This window comes from Venustampulla echinocandica (assembly GCF_003357145.1).
Source record: "Venustampulla echinocandica strain BP 5553 chromosome Unknown scaffold_1, whole genome shotgun sequence".
Taxonomy (NCBI): Eukaryota; Fungi; Ascomycota; class Leotiomycetes; order Helotiales; family Pleuroascaceae; genus Venustampulla; species Venustampulla echinocandica.
The window spans coordinates 4819927-4839775 of record NW_022474206.1 but is presented as its reverse complement, the minus strand read 5'-3'; the positions used below and the strand labels follow the sequence as shown (position 1 = coordinate 4839775).

Genomic DNA, 19849 nt, shown 5'->3' with positions numbered 1-19849 from the left:
TACCTACCTTTGCTAGAACTACCTGATCATACTGTTGTGACTGCTCGAGGGCCAAACGTAATCTGGTTTCCCAAGTGCTAGAACAAGCATGCCCCATAGCGAAAATCAATACGCGGTCATGATAATTTCAATAATCATGTTGTCATATTGCTATAATATTTTCCTCTCAAGCCTTGAAACAAACAGTAGAGTCATTCATTACCCACCATAACGCCGCCTATCCCAAGTACCTACAATATGCCTCATTGTCCTACCCAGTGTACCTATGCTATGACAAAGCAGTCGAAAAAATAACCAAAAGCCTACCTAACCATTGATCCACAGACCCAACTCACCAGGCTGCAGCATCTCTATCAAACCGCACCAACTCCTTCCCAGCATCCTCGACATCCTTCTTAGCCTTCATGCGCATATAAAAAATGGGGCAATCTTTACTACTACAGATAACCTCGTTATGCATACTCTCCTGACACCTCTGACACTGGGTCCACAGCCGCGCAAACCGGACTTCCAAGTCTGACACTTTGTTCAAGGTCTTGGTATACAGTTCGCCGATGCGAGGCGCGCAGTTGGAGCACACGGCACCGCCGCTTTCGTCTTTGCCCACAAGAGGCTTCTTGCAGCCCATGCAGGTGAAGGTTTTCTTGGCGAACTTCATAAGGCCGCCCAGAGACGGCGCAGCGACCGATATAGAGCGTGTGTGATCTCCTGCGAGGAGGGAATTGGCTTTTGTCTCGCCGAGGATGGGTTCGAAGATCCTTCCTAGGGGTTTGGCGAGCTGGTTATCTAGGTAGTATTTGGTGTCGATGGGGATGTTGTTCTCCAGGACGAAGATTGGGTCTTCGGAACGCTCGAAATTTTTAGCTCCTGCGGTGCCCTTGATGATCACGTAGGCTACGCGGTCGCCGAGTGTTGGTGCTGAGCCCGCGTCGCGTTTCTTCATGCGTTCGGCGAGCTCGACGTGTGCTTGTTTAGCTGTGTAATCTTTTTTCGAGAGGGCTTTAGTAATGACGAGTTTGGACATATCGATCTTGTTTTGAAGGAGGTCGGAAATGGTATCTTTGACATAGCTGGTTGCAGTTAGTGGCTGCCCAATGATCTAGAGTAATAAACTTACTCTTGCGCGCCCTGGACATCCTGGTCAATCAAGATCATCCTCAGGACTGTCTCAATGACATTTTGAACTAGGCGACAATTATCTCTTCGGACTGTCTCGATACCCTTTGTGTCCATTTTGTCGTATTTATCGGGATTCGTCCAGTATAAACCAGCGTACCGCTTCTTGTTGATCAGCAGATAGGGGAAATAGACCTTTTCAAACTCCAATTTAATAGGCTTGATGAATTTCGAAGACACGTAATGTGCAGCTTCCTCGCCCAGCTTCATAGAGGTTTGCAGGTCTTTCAAACCAAATTTTACCATGACTGAATCGGTATCGCCATATATGACTTGAGCATCGTGGCTGTAACCATTTGCAATGGTATACTTGGCTTCAACCTCTGCCTTGGTCTTCTCAATCATTTGCCGACCGTAACTTGTGGTACTACTTGCAATCGGCAAACAAGGGAGTTTCCCAACAGTTGCACCAGTAAGACCGTAAACACTATTAGCGCTGATCTTCAGAGCCAATTGTCGGCCGTTCAGTACGGCCTTTTTGAATGGATCTGTCTCAACCGCTAGCTCTCGTTTTGCTTGTTTTCTGGCACCGAGCAATTCTTCGAGAATCTGAGACAAGAGACCCTTTCTTCGTTTCGCTGTGCAGAACAAATCTCCGTTAGGCGTGACGATATAATCTTCATCTTTCACTAAATTCAAGGTTTTGGCAGCGTCTCTGGTAAGAAGCGTCGTATAGCAGAGGTTATGAGCTTGAATGATACTAGGATAAAGGGATGCGAAATCAAGCGTGGCGATTGGAACATCATAAAAACCTCTTGTGGGCTCGATAACCGTCGCTCCCTCGTATTGTTCGTCGGAATGCTCGGTTTTGATATTGGGAATGACAAGCTTTTGTTCCCGTGCTTTTCGGAACAGTTGGCTGACAAACTTGACTTGTTGGCCACGAGCTAGTAGATAGTTGAACGGAACACCTGTGACTCTTGCCATCTCAGTGTAATTTTCGAGGCAAGACAGTTTGTCCATCAATCGTTGTGGTAAATACGCATCTTTCAAGCAATAGACAGCCAATCTCCGCCTTGATTCTGGCGTTCCATTGAAAAGTTCAGTGATCATAGTATGATGCACATCTTCCTTCTGCTCCCCGAGAAATTGTGAACAGACGGAGTTGAGGGTATAACTTCTTAGTTGGTGGTCTCTTTGAACCAACTGAAGTAAGTCTAGCTGTAATCGACCATTTGTGTTGGTAGCCTTGGTATCTCGATTGCCCATCTGCTTACTGGAGAAATTGCTCTCCTTTGAAACGGATCTAGTATTAGGCAAACGGGTCCAATGGTCGAAGTCACGGACTTTTAGGTGCTTGGCTCGGTCGAGAAGATAGGGGAAATCGAAATTAGCGATATTGTAACCGATGATGATGTCTGGGTCGACCTCTTCCAAGAAATCTCTCCATTTTGTGAGCATCTTTTCTTCCCGCTCAAATTCAAAGATTTGGGTATTAACAATTAGACTTGTTGTGTCAAGACAGAAGACATTGCGAACAAAAGGTTTCTTCTCTCCATATCGCGTAACAACATTGGCGATCTGGATAACTGGGTCCACATCAGGTTCTGGGAAGATGCCTTTGCGGCCAGCACATTCAATGTCGAAGGACAATATTCGGAGGGGTGCCATTTTCGCCCACTCTGCTATAGGCTTGTGTGCTATCAAATCTCGATAGGAGACCTCGGCTTCTATCTGACAATTCGATTGCCGTTCGTGCTGTGGGATAAGTTTATATGATTTTTGGGGAACCTCTACCCAAGACATTCCAGATATCTGTGGCGGATTAGCAAAGCCACCTCGGGATATTCCTTCGATAAAGGGGACAAACCTCGCAATCAATCATAAATCGAAGCACATACTGAATGCTGTCGAACGATTGAATATGAGCCCTGTCACCAATCATAGTAGGTTTCCACATCCCCTTCCAATTCGCTTGGCCGCTTTCGATGGTCCCTCGGACTTTATTAATATATTTGGGGTCTGTCACAGTAATTTTGACATATGCAAACTGCTGATTGCCTTTGAAGTAATATAAGCTTTCCCGGTTGACTACTTGTACGGAGTGTATGGCCGGTTGATGTTGAGCAATTTGAGCCTCGAGGTACGTCTTGAAAGGTTCGCAGTCTTGTACGCCAAAACCAATAGGAGCCTCGACATAGAGGTAGTGGAGGAAATCGCAGACATGAAGCATGACAGAATTGCCAGTCTGTAACGGGCGGATTAGAAATGTGGTAAGAGCAGGAATCAGTCAGGTTCTTACTTCGGTAACGCCGAACAACTTTACAGTTGCTTTACCCCCGTGCAGTGTGCCCTCCTCCGCTTCAATTTGTTGGAAGCAAAGCTTGTCTGTATTTCCGTTGAAATCACCCAAAGGCGGTCGTGCCCAGTGCTGATCCTTCTCTGAGTTGCTCTTCCTCAAACCGGCCATGTCCTGGGTCATCTTCTCCAGCACCTCGGACTCGAAATGACTCGGTTGGCTTGAGCCCAACTTTCCCTTTGGTCCATTTTGAGAACTCTTGAATCTATTTGCCGGTGACGAAAAGGGCTCGAGCTTCCTCTTTTTGGCTGCCGCAGGCGACGAGGGAATATTTTGTCGAGTGTTTGTAGCATCACCAAGGATTCGCTTTTGTGGAATTCTCGAAGGCGCCATGATGGATAGGTGTGTCTGGCAGCTCCTGCTACTGCGCTACAAAACTGGAGTTGGTTGGGGTGTAAATGGCTTTGGGATCAAGATGCCGAATATTTTCCACATCGAGCACCTTGGGGATTTCTGGCGTTGTATTCGCGTCATTGCTTGAACGCGACGCGATCAATTTACAGGGGTAGCAGTTTAGTGTCACGTGTAAATTCTTAGTTTCCCCTGCTAGAACAAGCGACCCAAGTGCCATCGAACTACCGAGATCTATTTACATTCAGTTTAAAAGTTACAAAAAACGTCAATGTCCAAGAACCCATCGGTGCGTGCAGATGCCCTGCACTCAATGCTCCTCCTTATGCTGTCGAGATTTAAGTCCAGTAGCCAAGAGGTTCCGCCATGCCGAGTTAGCCTGTCAACGCTTAGGTGGTCTTTTACTGTTCCATTCCGAACGTTCCGAGCAATATTGAGCGCATCGTGGCCAACCACCTGGTTCTTTTTACTAACTTATTAACTGCCATCACCATGTCAAATAAATCCCGAGCTTACTCCGTACTCAGAAACCCCAGGTTGGTCAACGAGATGTGATCTTGGCTCTCTCGAGGCATTTTATTACCTTGAGCTTCCGAGCAAAAGTTGATCACAGGGCCGAACCCATCAAAGGTGGCTCTACTGGTCCGAGTACAAATACAACTCTCCTTCTCGATTTTCTCTCGTTCACTGCGCGCCCTTATGTGATATCTCTCAACGACCTTGCCAGGTCCAGTTCACCATTCTCTCACACTCTTACCTGGTAGAGCCTTTAGCTTCGAAACCTTCTCATTATGTCGTTCGAATTCTCCGTTCGTCAGCGGTGGAAACAAGGCTCGCTCCTAGCTAGTTGCCTTGACCAAATCCAATTGATGTATTACCGTTATGAGGTTACCTTTCCGCCCTACCTCCTCACACCTGGGGAGAAAATTGCTTTCAACTCTATTATCATCATCATATCCCTCCTCTTACTTGGCGCTGTTTCCTACTTGCCACCATTTGTTATGCGCGTTGCGGTGAGGATTATTCTATGCACGCGAGGTAATGACTATATCGGGGTCGGGAATAATACGTCGTGGAACGAGCAAATAATGCCTATACCCTACTAGGAGGTAAGTCCAGCGCAGCTTCAGCTTTGACGTTGCGATTCCTATCTAGGGTTTGAACTTCTTGATCAATTCAGACCATAGCGGTCACCTATAAGCACCATCACCAGGCGCGGACACAAAATCGACATCCGCTGGGGCCGGACTTTGACACGAGCAATACTCCACATCATAAATATTGGCTGATCTAGCTCTCCCTTTAGTAACTCTCAATGTGCTCTCCATACAATCCCGCAAACTAGCACTCATATCCTTAACTTCTCGATTATTCTTTTCTTCGAATGGACCTTCTATTTATCGACGATCTCCACTCAGCAGGGGGGTTATTATTGGTGGTTTCTTCTAGGTTGTGGAGTCTGGGATCGTGGATTATTCACTCGTTCTAGACAGGTATGTTCGTTCTCAAGGCTGAAACTTAATCTGACTGTTTTTCAAGATTTTCGTTGCTCTCGGAGGGACGGGTACTTTCCCATGGACAAGACGTTTGATGGTCATTGCATCGCAAGTCAGACTTCGATTGAATCCGGGCGCAACCCTAAGCAGGAAACTAGATGATTTCCAAGATATCACTGACCAGATAGGATGGAACCAGCTTTGAGATATTGATTGGACAAGGGATATCGCTTTACTGAAGCAGGATAAACTCGAGGACTGTAGCACAGGTCAGGTAGAATGGAAAATGATAACGATTGAATAGTTTCGTAGCCGTATTCCGTTCCATGACCCAAAACCCAACAGGTTTACAATCGAACTTGCTCACTGGTGATGAACGAGTGTGTAGCATGCAACGCAAAGCCTTCTTCCCTTTCAACAACCCTCGAGCACCTGCGGCGAATGATTGACTAAAGGGGCATTCACGTGATCCGAGGCACCAATCTGGGGCGCCGGGAGGACGGGAAGCATACCTTAATATAACAATAAGCTACTTACTCGTGCCCCTTAACCAGGTACCCGGATAGCGTGTATATTATTAGCTCTTGAGCGAGCAAATGTACATGTATAACTTGTAGCTTGGGATAACAGTTCTGAGATGCCGTGCTTCAGGTACTGATACAGATTCGCCAAGTCTCTATCCGGCAATTCAATTCGTCTTCTTTTCAGTTCGAGTTCAGCTGGACACCACGTCGCGAGGGTGGCATTAGCCGCACTACGACAGTACCTAATAAGGTACCTGGGCACCTGATGTACTCCGTACGCCTAACGACTCATAGCCGGACCCTGAAACCTGATCGCTCTAGAATAGACGACGATCAGCCTCAGGGCAGTGCACAACCACAGCCCAGAGCATTACGAACACAGCGCATTCATTCACACCCCCCTGCCTGCAACTGTCCGATGGTACATGTTACGCATTCATTATTATTATTAGACGTCCTGCCACTCCTACAAAGCCCTTCTCCTGCTGGCTACCAAAGTGAGTTCGCACTATCAGCAGGACCGCGGCGCAGGATCAAGCTACAACACCATCACCGTCAGCATGGCAGCAAACCACTATCATGACGCCTCCCAACCAGAGCATTCACAGACTCCTCAACCATACTATCAACCCTACAATGCCGCACCACCACAATACCGGGCGTCGCCAGCTCCCCCCGACTCATCGCAACCTCACTCACGAGCTCCATCGGCAAGACCATCAGACCTGTCCCCAGTTTCGCCCTTCGAGGCACCCTTCGATGACCACGTTTATCCGATGGAAAGGCCAGCATACCGATACGATAGTTCGAGCACATTAGGCCAAGATTCAGGACGGTATGCGCAGGGAGGTGGAGGACGACAGGACCCAGCGGACACTTTCCGAGACGATATCCCCATGCGCGATCGTCCTAGTGTGCCACCGAAAGATACTGGCACAGATCATGTTTATGATGCAGGGGATCCAAGAGCGCCAACTCCTTTGCAAACCAATCCCTCTCTTGAGGACGGAAGAAGAAGTCGGAAGAGTGGCATGGGCTTCTTTAAAACCTCCAAGAGAATACCATGGGTCGTATACACACTCACACTTATCCAGGTGGCGGTGTTTATTGCAGAGGTAGTGAAGAATGGTATGTCCTAAAAGCTTGATTGTGAAGTAGTATTAACAGCTCCCAGTGAAACTCACCGGATCACCTATTCAGATTCATCCGCAATTCAACCCCATGATTGGCCCATCTCCCTACGTCCTAATCAATATGGGAGCACTCTACATGCCCTGTATGCACAACGTTAAAGAAGTGCAAGGTAGCAATGTGACTGTACAATGGCCTTGCCCGAATACGGTCTCGAATGATGGACCTAGTTGTACCCTGGGCAAGCTTTGTGGATTCAACTTTCCGGACTCTTGGGAACCAAAATATAATGGAGATGTAGATCAAACACCAGAGCCCAATCAATGGTATCGATTTATCCTCCCTATATTTCTTCACGCTGGAATTATTCATATTGGGTTCAATATGCTATTACAGATGACGATTGGCCGCGAGATGGAAGTTATTATTGGGCCGATTCGATTCTTTTTGGTCTATATGGCTAGTGGGATATTTGGCTTCGTCCTAGGTGGCAATTTCGCCGTTACGGGAATAGCAGCAACAGGAGCATCTGGATCTCTCTTTGGGGTTCTCGCGTTGACTATTCTGGATCTTCTTTACAATTGGCGGGAGAGAAAATCGCCATGGATACAGTTCACCTTCATCATGTTCGCCGTTGTTATCTCTTTCGTCCTAGGCCTATTACCAGGCCTCGACAACTTCTCTCACATCGGCGGCTTCCTCATGGGTCTCGTACTTGGTATCTGCATTCTCCATTCTCCGACCTCGTTACAAAAACGCATTGGCCAAGATCCCCCTTATACGCCAATAAACCACATCACTTCTGATGATACAAATACCAATACGGGCATAACTAATTTTGCCAAGGCTCCTCTTGGATTTTTCAAGGGCCGAAAACCAGCATGGTGGGCTTGGTGGCTCGTCCGAGCTGCATCATTAGTGTTCGTGTTTATTGTCTTCATTCTACTGCTCAACAACTTCTACAAATACAAGAAGACATGCAGCTGGTGCCGGTATCTGAGTTGCATCGTAAGCGTCCCCTCTTCCATGTAAATTTCGACTTATTAACATCCGACAGAATATTCATAACTGGTGCGACACGGGTAACTTGCAATTCACACCAACGAATTCTACCACGAACACTACAAGTAAGAGGAGCGTATTTGATACCTGGGATTCGATGGCAAAGCTGTATTAGCTGCCATAATAGCAATAACTTTTGTTTTTTCTGATCGGTGATTAATGCCAGATAAGGCGGGCATATGCATAGCGACGGAGTCAAATTGACAGAAACATGAAGGATAATAATGGTTCTAGGCATCTGCCATCACAGGGTTTATGGTCACATGGACATTTGGTCCGACATAATGTTGCTCCTTTACTGGGGGTTAAGAGACTAAAAAGTTTCATGTTAATGCTTTGCTTATCCTGTAAATAAGTGTGTTTATATGTATCTAAAGGACTTGCAATCCGCCAGCTTTGCAGTATGAGGTGAATTTAAGAGACGCACTTATCGGAGCATAGCCAAGTGAAGAAATTTTGGCCATAGACTCCGCGATATAAATAGAAGAAATATGAACTCTTATTAAATCGTCAGGCTAAGCTCTTACATTATTCGATTCACCGCTTCCCTCTGGCCAAAGTTCACGATTTGCCCTGCAGCGCCGTCATATCTTCCATCTCCCTATTTAAACCAAGACTTTCTAGAACTATTATCTTTAGAGCCCGTTAACGCTGTAGTTCTATGATCGATTTCCTAGACTGCGTAAGCACTTGTCACACCCCTCCGGCTCGGCTGCCCAGCCTTCCTCCCCCCCCCCCTGCTAAAAATATCACCAGCCTCGCGCTAGCGGCCCCAAATAATTTTCTCGAACTCAATCGAGCTTTCATTCTCGTCCGCCTCTTTTTCAACTATCCATCTCGCAGTATTCGGCCATCATGGGTAAAGGCAAAGGCAAAGTCGCCAAGCGCGCTGAAAAGTCGGCCAAAAAAGTCGCAAAGAAGGCAGCAAAGCGGGCAGCGCGCGAAGCCGCAGGAACCCTCCCAAAGCCAAGGTCGGCCGACGATGGTCCTAGACCAATGAAGAAGGCGAAAGTCCGAAGACCTCTTCTATCTGGAATGAATCTGGACGATCTTCCAGAATTACCCACCCCGGCTGTGAAAGCGACTGAAGCTTTGAAGCATGTCAAGTGGACGGCACTGTTTAAGAAACATCTGGGGATTCTTGAAGCGCATGTCAAGGCTTTGGATCGGGTGATGCAGAGCTTGAAGTCTTATATGGCGAGTTTAGAGCCACAGGAGAGGGAGTTGTGGGAGTGTGGAGAGAAGGGAAATTGGAAGAATATATGTGGGTTGATGGATAGGGCGAGGGAGACGGTTGTTAGTGGAAGGATTGCGGCAACTGGCATGGTGAGTTATTCTTCTGCGATTGAAGTCATGGATAATAAGGGCAGTTGTTAACTGGTTGTTCGTCTAAATAGCTACCAGAGGAGGCATTGAGGGATAAGAAAGGTCTTGGAATTAAGGGCTTCACTTTTGAACCACTATTACCGAAGATTGAGCAGCGAGCTAGGGAACTTGGGAAAGATCCAAATGCCAAATACACATTGCCGAATGGGATGGAAAATACGGGTCATGGTGGCAATCGCAAGTTGGAGGACTCATCAAGTTCCGCCGACGACTCGGATTCTAGTTCTAGTTCAAGCGATGAAAGCGACTCGGACACTGACCCCGCCTCCGAGAAATCTAGCGAACTCCAAGAAGATGCTACGGCTAAGCAAGCTGCCGGAGATAAAGACACAGAGGGAAGTGGTTCCGAGGAAGTCGAAAGCAACCAGTATTTTGTCATTGATACCAACCCAACCCCTGTGAATCTTAATGGCAATGTACTCGAATCCAAGAAGAAGAGCAAAAAGCGGGCGAACGATGAGGGAGAAGGAGAGTCGACAAAGAAAGCCAAAAAATCGAAAAAGGAGCAGCAGATCATTGTTCCGACCGAGCCAGCTCCGGAGCCAGAGACGTCTACAATCAAAGTTCCTTCACTCAAAGACGATGATCCAGCCCAGGACGCCGATACCAAAACTGATAAGAAGTCCAAGAAAAGGCAAGCCAAGGATGAAGAGAGTGAAGGCAAAAAGTCAAAGAAAACCAAGAAAGACAAGGCCCTAGCTGTAAACCCCGAGACAACTGAGCAAGCGACTTCTACGGTAGATTTTACCGCCATTCAGGCCCAATTACAAGCAGAAGTCGACGAAGGCGTAAAGGCCAAGGAGGCACAACATGCGGAAGCGGTGGAGAAGAAGGATAAGAAGCGGCGACGAAGCTCTGATGGCGAGGAGAAGCTGGGGAAGAAGGCCAAGAAAACGAAAGAGGATACTGAAGATAAGAATGATAAGGGGACGAAGGAGAAAATAGAGAAGAAGGATAAGAAGCGGAAGGCAGACGGGGAAGAGGTGGAGGTAGTGGAAAAGAAAAAGAAGCGGAAGGAAGCTTGAGGTGGGAGTTGATGTATGACGGATGTGGCCCCCCATTGCCTTGAGAATTATGATTTCATATGATATCAATGCTTTTGCTCTTGTTTCCTGTTTATATGGGCGGGAAGGATGGCTGGCGTTGCATTGCTGGTGTCCAAAATAAAAATAAAATGAGAATGAGAATGAGAATGAGTGCTTTACTATATGTGCTGTCCCCGCTTATGCAACTTGGCCGTAGGCAGAGGTACATGCTTGGCTAATAATGTCTCTTTCCCACTTTTTCAGTAAAGGAGAGTATCACACGGAACAGTCCCGTAATTTGTAGAACGGTGTGAAGAGGCTATTGGATAAGCTGTTCATAAAGACTACCCATACCCAACCCAACGCTTCCCAAAGCACAACGGCTATTGTGAACTCAGTTTATCAACAAGGGACATGAGTATGTGTGAGTCCCAGTTTTAGATTGTGCATTTGTACATATAAAGCCTAGGCATGTAGCAGTAGTCTGGCATAGGTCATTTCCTTCTCATTAGTACTACATGTTCACCCCACTTAACGAAATGTATAACTGCTAATGCCATAAGCAACTGGCAACTCACCTCATCCACCGCCCTATCGACCGCCTTCTATGTTCCGCCGACGTTTATCCATTACTTCGCCTTAATCGTATAATGCAAAATAACAAAAGTATCTGTAAAATCAAGCCAGCTGCCAGTTATCCTCGGTAGCGCAATAAGACTCATCCTCATCTCTCTTAACTTTAACTCTTAACTATTCGCTTAATACTAACAATCAATCAGGACCGGACTAAGTCTCCTTGCGTTTCGGAGGGCTGGGACGAAAAGCCCTTCCGAGCATTCACATAGCAATTTGCATTCACCTTGCGTTACTTGCGTTACTTGCATCACTTGCGTTATTTGCATTACTTACTTCACAGAAAATCAAAAACTCCAAAAAAAAAAGTTGAAGTTCCTTTGCATTACACTTGTCTTTGTTCGCAACACACTTTGCAGAAAATGAGATGTTAGGTAAGCATATATTTCAATTCAGAGATGAGGGTGAGTAGAAAGCAAAGAGGATGCTGGCAAATACAATTTTTTTGGTTTTTGTTTGCTCTTTTGCACTCCTCTTGTGACTAGTGGCACGCTTTACAACGACATACATACCAGGCAGGTCGCTAAAGCCGATATTAGATATATGTCAATCTCGAAACTTGAACCAGGAACCTTTAAGAAACGAGCCGATGCACTTGCAGTAATTTGATTTTATCAGTAGCATGGAAATACAGCCAAGGTTCTGCCTCTAGGGCTACAATGAATTCACTGAATTATACAATACTTATGTTACCAAGCTTCTGGGTCTATATGTACAACTATGTGCCCGAATACGCCGCGACATCCAACTCCTTGCAGGCCAGGCGACGAACTAACGCATAGCAATTGCAAAGTTCAAGCCTGACTTCCAGTCGGCGCCGATATTTAACATGTCCAAAATTGTTATACAGTGATACCCCACCAGGTTGGAGATCCGAGCACAGCAATTTATCATCTGTTCCCTTCTCATTTACCTTCCCTAGTTGTCGTAGGTTTCTCATCCTTCGTCTTCACACCCTCCCCCGCTTGTTTCCCCCAGCTCCATACCTCCCAGATCTGATCCATGATCAGATCACCATATCCCTTCCCTTCCTCGAAGGCGTCTTGCTCTCTCTTATCCCGTTCTTTTTTCCAGTCTGGTTTCTCGGCTCTTGGATCACTATTTTCTAGCACGGCTCTTGAATTCGCTCCTTCTTCAGCTTCTTTCTTCCTTCGAAGCTCTTCTAGTATTCTCGTATTCGTTGTTGGGGCCTCAGTATTCATCCGTCCGGCTAGCCCATCCCTTGAATCAACACGACGTTCAAATGCTTTTTGTCCCAAAGTTCCCTTTTCCTTCGCTATTGCCGTATCATAAGCCAATTGTGGGAGCGTTTGTTTGCCCATAGATGCTTCTTGTATCCGCGCAACTATGCTGCGACCCGTATACGTTTGTGCTAGCTGGTTGCCACCGGTAAATGTTCCAGTAAGGAGTGCTAGGGTGTATATATCCAATTTTCGAGGAGGCAGCGCGAGGATTAGAGGGCAGATAATTACGGAGACAACAGAAACTGCGTGTATTACTTGTGCGCGCGAGGCATCGTTCCGGGAGATAAGGTTTGGAGATGATTCCTGAGACGAGGTCGGCGGAGCTTGTGAAGTGGGCGACATTTTCGCAGTCTGTTGAGGAGATTGTTAGATAGAGGGGTGGCGGGAAAGGAAAGGCTATCGTAGGAGCAGATTTAAAGATTGGCGATCCAAACTCTGGTGTAAAACGCGCGATTGAGCTCTCATTGCCGCTGAGTTGATTTGAGGTTTGCGACTTTTTCAACCCGAAGTTGTTCCGACAGGATCCTTGACACGTGCAATCCTTATTTCAACCTCGTGTGAGCCTTTGTCTCGGACGTTTTCCTACTGGGAGCTATTTGAATCAACTAATTACTTGAATGGGGCCTGTCTTGGTTATTATTGCCTACTGAGCCCACAACGTATTGCTAAGTCAACTGTTTTATTTGTGAGCGTTCCTCATCAACCTCGAGCACTTGATTGAGATGGCCTTTTCCCCCCTTCCTCTGAGCTCGTCAACGCTCTCTCTCTCAGTGTCTGGCTTCCGTTTCTCGCAGTGGCAGCCCCTTCAAGCTATTTTTGGGGTGACAATGGTGACATCCAGCGCAGAGTCTACGTGGTGGCATCAAACACTGTGGCGCACCTCCAATCCTTAAACTTTGATTGAAAAGTACTCTCGAAGTCCCTTCCCCTGCTATCTCTAAGCTCTTCGTCCCTCCGATTCGTATTATGTTATTTCTAATTCCAGAGATTTTGGAAGATGTAATGGGCGTAGAGTACCTACGTACAACTTGATGATATGTACCCCCACCACGCCTGCAGTAAGATGACCGAGATATCTAGAACGAACATGCGACTCTGAAGCGAATTTCGGTTTATATAGCCTCAGTATCCTACTTGGTATATATTTCTAGCTCTTTGCGACATCCTTGGCATGTAGCTACGTACCCACATCAAGACACCTATGATTCTTCCATAGAGCTAGCACAGCCCTTGGAATTTCAACGCTCATGTTCAGGGGAATGGTGTTCGTCAACGGAAACTGTCCAGGGAGTGGAAATCAACTCTAGAGTCTTAATAATATTGCTCAATTTGGTTGACGCCGGCCGCCTCGTACAAACACTTGATTCGAGATCGATAGAGGCAATATTTGCTTGTTCAGTATCTCACGCTGAACGAACGATAAACCCCGGGCCGGGATGATCGAAATGGAAGGTCTAAATATGAGCTGAGGGTGAGGCGGCTCGCACAAACTAGACTATGATGATGGAATGAGCCGGAAATCCATCCAGAACCACGGCCTAGGGCTGATGTTCAGCAGTGGCAGCCACACTAGAGCTATTGTGGTATGGTTAAGGTAACTTGATTTCCTATTCCCATCCTTCCCTAATGGCTCACATAGGAAAATTATTGATACAACTAAAAATACATGAACTTAAACGGAAGAGTTCGAAAGTCGTAATCGTGTCTGCCCTTTTCTTGGTATGGTTCATCGCCATCCATGTCAACATAGAAACTGGAGACACTGCAGAGGCAAATATAGAAAGAGGCATTCAGTGCTTGTGCAGCTTCGTCTTAATCTTCTCGCCGAGTCCGCGCTTGTGCGGCTTTGTCTCGCCACTAGGAATAGCATCGTCGGAGGCGTGTTTAGCCTCAACCTCTCTGTGGACACCCTTCTCTTCCAGAAGGCCTATTATGTAGAAGTCAGTCTTTGGCTCTCAAAGTGGCGGGAAGGAGGACGGAACGAGTCACATACGGTCAGCCTCTTTCCCTGCACCGGGATTTGCAGCATCAAAATCTCCACCCTCAGCCTTCATCCCTGAACTCTTAACATACTTCTCGCCCGTTCCCTCGCCGGTACTCTTCTGCTGATGTCCATCCACTTCGTCACCTCCACTAGCAGCATTCCCACCGTTACGACCCTTCTCTTCCAAAGACATCGGTCCTGGCCCGTCTACACTCTTGCTAGTAGCAGCAGCATCTTCCGCTTCTTGCTTCGTGTCCTGGATCTTTTTCCTCTCCACCGAGTCTGGCTGATCATGCGGCTTATCAGCGCCTTGCTGCTTTACCTTTGGTCTAGCACCGCTAGAAGCATCAGCGCCTACGGAGGGGGCAGCTCCAGGGCCGCTGTTGTCGTTGGCGTTTGTGGGCCCTACAGTAGAGGTTGGGGATGCTAGGTTGCTGAAGGATGATTTCGCCGTTTTTCCGGTTTCGCTCTCGGCGTGACGGGGGCCTGTAGGGCCGTTCTCTGAATGAGGAGTATATCCTGAAACAGCTACGTTGCTTGCGGAAGTAGAAGGGTTGTTCCCCGAATAGCCGGCAGAGGACTCAGAGAATGAATTGTAGGTTTCAGCGGGGCGGGACTCGGAGTACGGATTGGTGGTGGTGGAGGTTGGGTTGCGGGAGGATGGGGTTGAGCTTGAACCTGTAGCATATGGGGTAGCGACTGGATCTACGGAAGATGAAGTGGTATCCAGTTTTGTTGTAGATGGGTCTATGGTAGAAGGGAATTGGGTTAGCGCTTCGAGATCCCAACCATTGGGACTGGCCTGCCCCAGTCACTATGTGAAGCTTTGCGGCAACTCACCAAGGTTTCCCTTATCGTAGGGCTCTCCACGGGCTACATTTCCCATCTCGCCAGAAATCGGTTCCTTGCCACCGGTTTCATTCGTCTTCGTGGTATGTGCATCATTATAGCTTCCCACGGTATCTTGGTGCTGTCCTTGCTCTCCCCATATCGCTCGCGAGGCAGCGGAAGCGATGTTGCTAATACTTTCCATTATGCCTATTAGTTTGGCTTTTGATTTCTTGTTGGTTGCTTTTTTCAGTGCTGTGCTGTGTTGATTTGTGTTGTTGAATGAAGATAGATGGATATATATGAAGATAAATAGGAGGGAGTGATAAGTGGTTGATATGGCCCTCTCTTGCCCCCCTAGATCTGACGTCGCCGGTTCCCTCACTTTCCAGACCAAGACTTGTCACTGGATGATACGCTCTATGTGGCCCCGCAGTCCCTGAATCTTGATCCTGCTCCAAAAATGATCGAGCCAATTGCGAACTGGACTGCCTGGGGCTTTGTTCTTTACCAACTTCCAAACATCAACGACAAACTAGGCATTCGTACACTAATCATATTGCCGTTTTCAATTCTTTGTTTCCTAGTAAACATTTCAACCGCTTTCTAAACTTGCGTTCTTATCTACTTCGTACACAAATAGAAAAGCTAGATTACAGTTCCTCTTTGAAATATCCAAACGAGGGGATACTTCTTCGTCGTTCTTGTCCTTCGAGACGTAATACAAATACCTACTTAGGTAACCCAGTAGGTATAACAAGCATATTCCGAGTTGAATATTGTACATGTGGTCAAGTGAACTGCAAATCACGACCAACGTTGTCATTGAAGTCGCTATGACGTCGTATGCAGTCAGCATGTCCCCTGTCAATAACGTCATACCCCACGCCAAGCAAAACCACTAAGTTGCGAAAGCTTAAACATGTTGCTTGGTCCATCGATTAGTCCGGGTTGGTGCAATCTGCGCATGGAGAAACTCAAGACGCAAATCCACGAACCTGACGTACCCGGCGCCACCGCCGAAGAGTTTGGTAACCAGTGGAATATCCCAAGTAGACCAATGAATCTCGGATGTATCAGCTACAGCCCATTGCCTGCTATTTGGTCCATGAAAATCCCATAGTCCAGGCTCCAAATGCGGAAATCTTCCAGGTTCAAAGACGGCGCCCACCTGCCCGCGAACCATTATCTCAGTCATCCATTTGCCGTGAGCACTTCGCACGAGAAAAAGGTGTTGGTTGTCTCTCCGCATTTGATATTATCAGCCCTTTCCTTCTAATAGAACCATACTCTTATCTCGATAAAATTTAGACAGGATGTTGTAAAATTCGGCAGCAACCCTCTTAAGCGGAGTATAAGGAGTATCGCAAGGGGGAGCAAATAAACCCCTGCCGAATAGCAGCCGGCGCTGCTGGATGGGGTGCAATTGGACGTTCAGCCAAACACGAAGTAAACAGGAGCAGCGCTTCAACTTCTTTTGGACGTCGCCTCTTTACTTAGCCTCGACTTCCGACTCCTGGAAATACCTCTCCTTTGCATAACCTTAATAAACCACCATCGCAGAATATCCCGCATCAAAAATATTGTAAGTGAAAATGTAACCGGCAACGCAATACTCCAGAAGTAGGTCGGTGTGTTTTCGATCGCAACGAAGTCTGTGAAATTCATGCCAAAGTACCCAGTCAAGAATGTCAACGGCAGGAAAATGATCGTCACGACGGTCAGTTGTTTCATGGATTCGTTCTGGAAGGCTGAAATGGTGTTAAAGATAAGATCGATCATGTTGTCGCACGCCCGTCGCATTTGTTCCAGAGATTCAGAGATCAATATTAAATTATCTTCGGTATCGCTGAGGTACGTTTGTGCCATAGGACTAACCTTCACCCCACCAGAATTGTTGATGGGATGAGTCCTGTAGCCGATCTGAGGAGCAACCCCGACGGTTCTGTGATCGCGGAGGGAGGCAATAAGATTGACGATTGGACTAACAAGATTGCGCATCATCGTGATCTCGCTAATGATGACATACAAGGTTTTGGATTGCTTTATGTTTGGGGCAGTTAATACATCGAGTTCTAATTCACTGATAACAGCTTGATAGGCGTTTGTTGCCGGGATGGCTAGATCGATAATAGCATCTATAATGGCTTGAGTGACCATGGAAGCATCACATGACTGTCGAAGGACTGTATCCGGGGTGTCTAGTCGCTGAAGAATTGGAATTTCTATATCGTCTGCAGATGACTCAAAAAACGAAATGACAGTATTATCTAGAATATGGTTAATTCTTGTAGCACTAAATAGAAAAGATGATATCTACCAGCTGTAAGGAATATTGACACCTGCTCAACGCTCACAGCCAATTTCTTTGCGGTCAGCGGTGAATGTGCCTCCATAAATGTCATCCGCTCTTGGTGTGGTCCACCATGATATCTCTGGAGCGTCCGGTGTTTCTTTACTGCGCCTTTGGTATGCGCAGCAATAAACCCATTCGTCGTATCATAGATGCCGGAAGCCATGCTCGCTTTTCTTTGTTCCTCGTCATACTTCTGCCTCGATTTCGAACTGGAGAATAACTTGCGGAGGCCTTTCCAAAATCTGCCATGTTTCGGTCTTTTCTCCCCGGGGGAGTGATGATCGTCGTCGGAATCAGAGTCGCTATCGTCAGGATGCAGATGGACCAATTTTTGCAAGGTGAGCACCATGTAAGTATGGTCGCGGTACCTGGATATCCGTTAGACTTAGAGCAAACAGAAATCGTTTCAACTTACCAATCAACTTTCGTCCGATTGTTCGTATTAATCAGATCTTCAATTGCTAATCTATGTAGTTTCTTATACGTCCCCAGCGCCTGAATGACATCCCAACTAAGGCCGTTAACATTGATCCACCGACAGGTAACCCAGCTCTCTTGTTCCTTTTCGAGGAAGTCTATAAACCTGACGTTCCCGAAGTCTGTCATAACCATATTATCTTCGCTGAAGTCGACGACCGTGATTTGACATTCCTCATGGAGGGTTGGCAGCTGCGATCGCCCACCATTCGGTTTGGAGGGGTCAAGCCCAGGTTCTTGACCAGGCTGCCAATCCGGCTGTGGTGAAGTGGCATCGATGCCTGGGAACTCTTGAATGGTGTTGGATCGCGTGATTCGGCGCTTCAAGGTCGGAGAGACCTGAGGGATTTCGGTGCCATTTGCTTCGCACTGAATCGACGGTAATTTTGGCGTCTTGCCGTCGAGGTTGTCGGTGGCGGATTGTCCTGCTTCCAGGTCACAGTGGGCGTGGCTAGAAGGTGACGACATTGCTGTAGATGCTGAGGAGGAATCTATCACATCTGTCATGATTTAGGGCTACTGATCGAGCCGTTGAGTAGGATTGCTATCCCATCGCGTTGTTGACTTCGTTGCGGTAGTAAAACAGGGCTCGCTAGGGTGATTGTAGCAATACAGAGAGCTGGTTATTAAAAGTCAAAAGTCACAAGAAAGAAATCAGAAATCAGAAATACGAATATGCGAAAGGAGTACTAGGGAGGAGTGTGCGAAAGTCGCATTTCGGCACAGCAATTTAGGATTGTTAGTCGGGTGAGTTCCAACGCAAGTCAAGGATCAAGGCTGCGTTTCGGAGTGCAAAGTGATACAGGCACTTCGTCACTGATCTGGATCTGGACTGCGATCAGTCAGCACTTTCCCACGTGCCCAACTCCGTGGTGCCATGATGTACCGCACTAACCCTGCGACAAGTACAAAGCAATCTTAACAAGGCCAAAATTGCTTGGATTTGTTTATCTTATCTACGTAAAAGAGCATTGAAACCTTTTATTTCTTCAAATTCAATTATCCCATCACAATAAATATAAACCCGCACTTGTAAAGGTTGATGTACAGTACAACCCTGAGTCGGAGTATCGCTGCGCCCGGATAAGTGCGAGATACTTAGAACGACTTTGACTGCTCTTCTCTTCCTCCTCGTCTTCCATTTTATAGTGTGGTAAAAATGAAGTTGCAGATATTGGTTATGTCTTTTGGGAAGAAGAGACAAACGTTGGGGTATAGCAGGTATTTATAAGAAAAGTGTCGAGGAAATGGTCAGATATGGCTATGGAATGGAGGGCTGAATTGATTGACTTCTAGCTAGTCCAAGGATTAGAAGCCCAGGCAAGTGCGGACTAGATAAGGTAATGGACATGAATGAAATTCGGGAATTTGGTCAACTCTTGGAATGCACCGCTTTAAACGGGGGCTGCCGGTTTGGTGCCTCGATCCTAATAGTACGTAACGTAGTCCGGATTGGAGATAGTGTAGCGAGTCTTTGATACAGGTAGCCAATTCCTTTATTAATCCCGAGTAGCAGAGTATTAGTATGAGGCAATTCACAGCTGGTGAAGGAGATGGAAGAGGAATACAGAAAGAAGTATGGTGGGACTGACCCACCACCGCATCTCACTTGCCACATCAGGCACTTAGTCCACTTCTCCCTAAATGTTCCAGCTTTTCTACCTCGTAATGTGATACCTGAAGCTATTCACACTATGCTGTCGCCCTGTATCGTCGCATTCGCGCTGTGCCCTGCCTGTGTGCCTAGTCTGCCGTTGTTCAATCCGAAGAGCAAGGCTGCGACAAGAGCAAGAGCAAGAGCAAGAGCAAGAGCAAGAGCAAGAGCAAGAGCAAGAGCAAGAGCAAGAGCAAGAGCAAGAGCAAGAGCAAGAGCAAGA

At 47.0% G+C, this 19849-nt stretch overlaps 6 protein-coding genes across 6 annotated transcripts; 2 read left to right on the top strand and 4 right to left on the bottom strand.

Annotated features, from left to right (window-relative positions):
- Positions 1–331: 331 nt before the first annotated feature.
- On the bottom strand, positions 332–3808 carry BP5553_04103 (DNA polymerase; the record flags this gene model as incomplete). Its single annotated transcript, XM_032012726.1, has 4 exons — positions 332–1070; positions 1118–2931; positions 2987–3364; positions 3419–3808. The coding sequence occupies 4 exons, from the start codon at positions 3806–3808 to the stop codon at positions 332–334; spliced, it is 3321 nt and encodes a 1106-aa protein (XP_031872419.1).
- Positions 3809–6406: 2598 nt separating this feature from the next.
- Positions 6407–8154, top strand: BP5553_04102 (Rhomboid-like protein; the record flags this gene model as incomplete). The annotated part of the gene is made up of 3 exons (XM_032012725.1): positions 6407–6974; positions 7021–7985; positions 8035–8154. 3 exons carry the CDS (start codon positions 6407–6409, stop codon positions 8152–8154), a joined length of 1653 nt encoding a protein of 550 aa, XP_031872418.1.
- Positions 8155–8894: 740 nt separating this feature from the next.
- BP5553_04101 (uncharacterized protein) lies at positions 8895–10450 on the top strand (the record flags this gene model as incomplete). The annotated part of the gene is made up of 2 exons (XM_032012724.1): positions 8895–9365; positions 9437–10450. The coding sequence occupies 2 exons, from the start codon at positions 8895–8897 to the stop codon at positions 10448–10450; spliced, it is 1485 nt and encodes a 494-aa protein (XP_031872417.1).
- Positions 10451–11988: 1538 nt separating this feature from the next.
- On the bottom strand, positions 11989–12669 carry BP5553_04100 (uncharacterized protein; the record flags this gene model as incomplete). The annotated part of the gene is made up of 1 exon (XM_032012723.1): positions 11989–12669. The coding sequence occupies one exon, from the start codon at positions 12667–12669 to the stop codon at positions 11989–11991; it is 681 nt and encodes a 226-aa protein (XP_031872416.1).
- A 1448-nt stretch (positions 12670–14117) lies between these two features.
- Positions 14118–15344, bottom strand: BP5553_04099 (uncharacterized protein; the record flags this gene model as incomplete). The annotated part of the gene is made up of 3 exons (XM_032012722.1): positions 14118–14254; positions 14321–15058; positions 15152–15344. 3 exons carry the CDS (start codon positions 15342–15344, stop codon positions 14118–14120), a joined length of 1068 nt encoding a protein of 355 aa, XP_031872415.1.
- Positions 15345–16606: 1262 nt separating this feature from the next.
- BP5553_04098 (Uncharacterized protein) lies at positions 16607–18479 on the bottom strand (the record flags this gene model as incomplete). Its single annotated transcript, XM_032012721.1, has 3 exons — positions 16607–17409; positions 17460–17863; positions 17911–18479. The coding sequence occupies 3 exons, from the start codon at positions 18477–18479 to the stop codon at positions 16607–16609; spliced, it is 1776 nt and encodes a 591-aa protein (XP_031872414.1).
- Positions 18480–19849: the final 1370 nt, after the last annotated feature.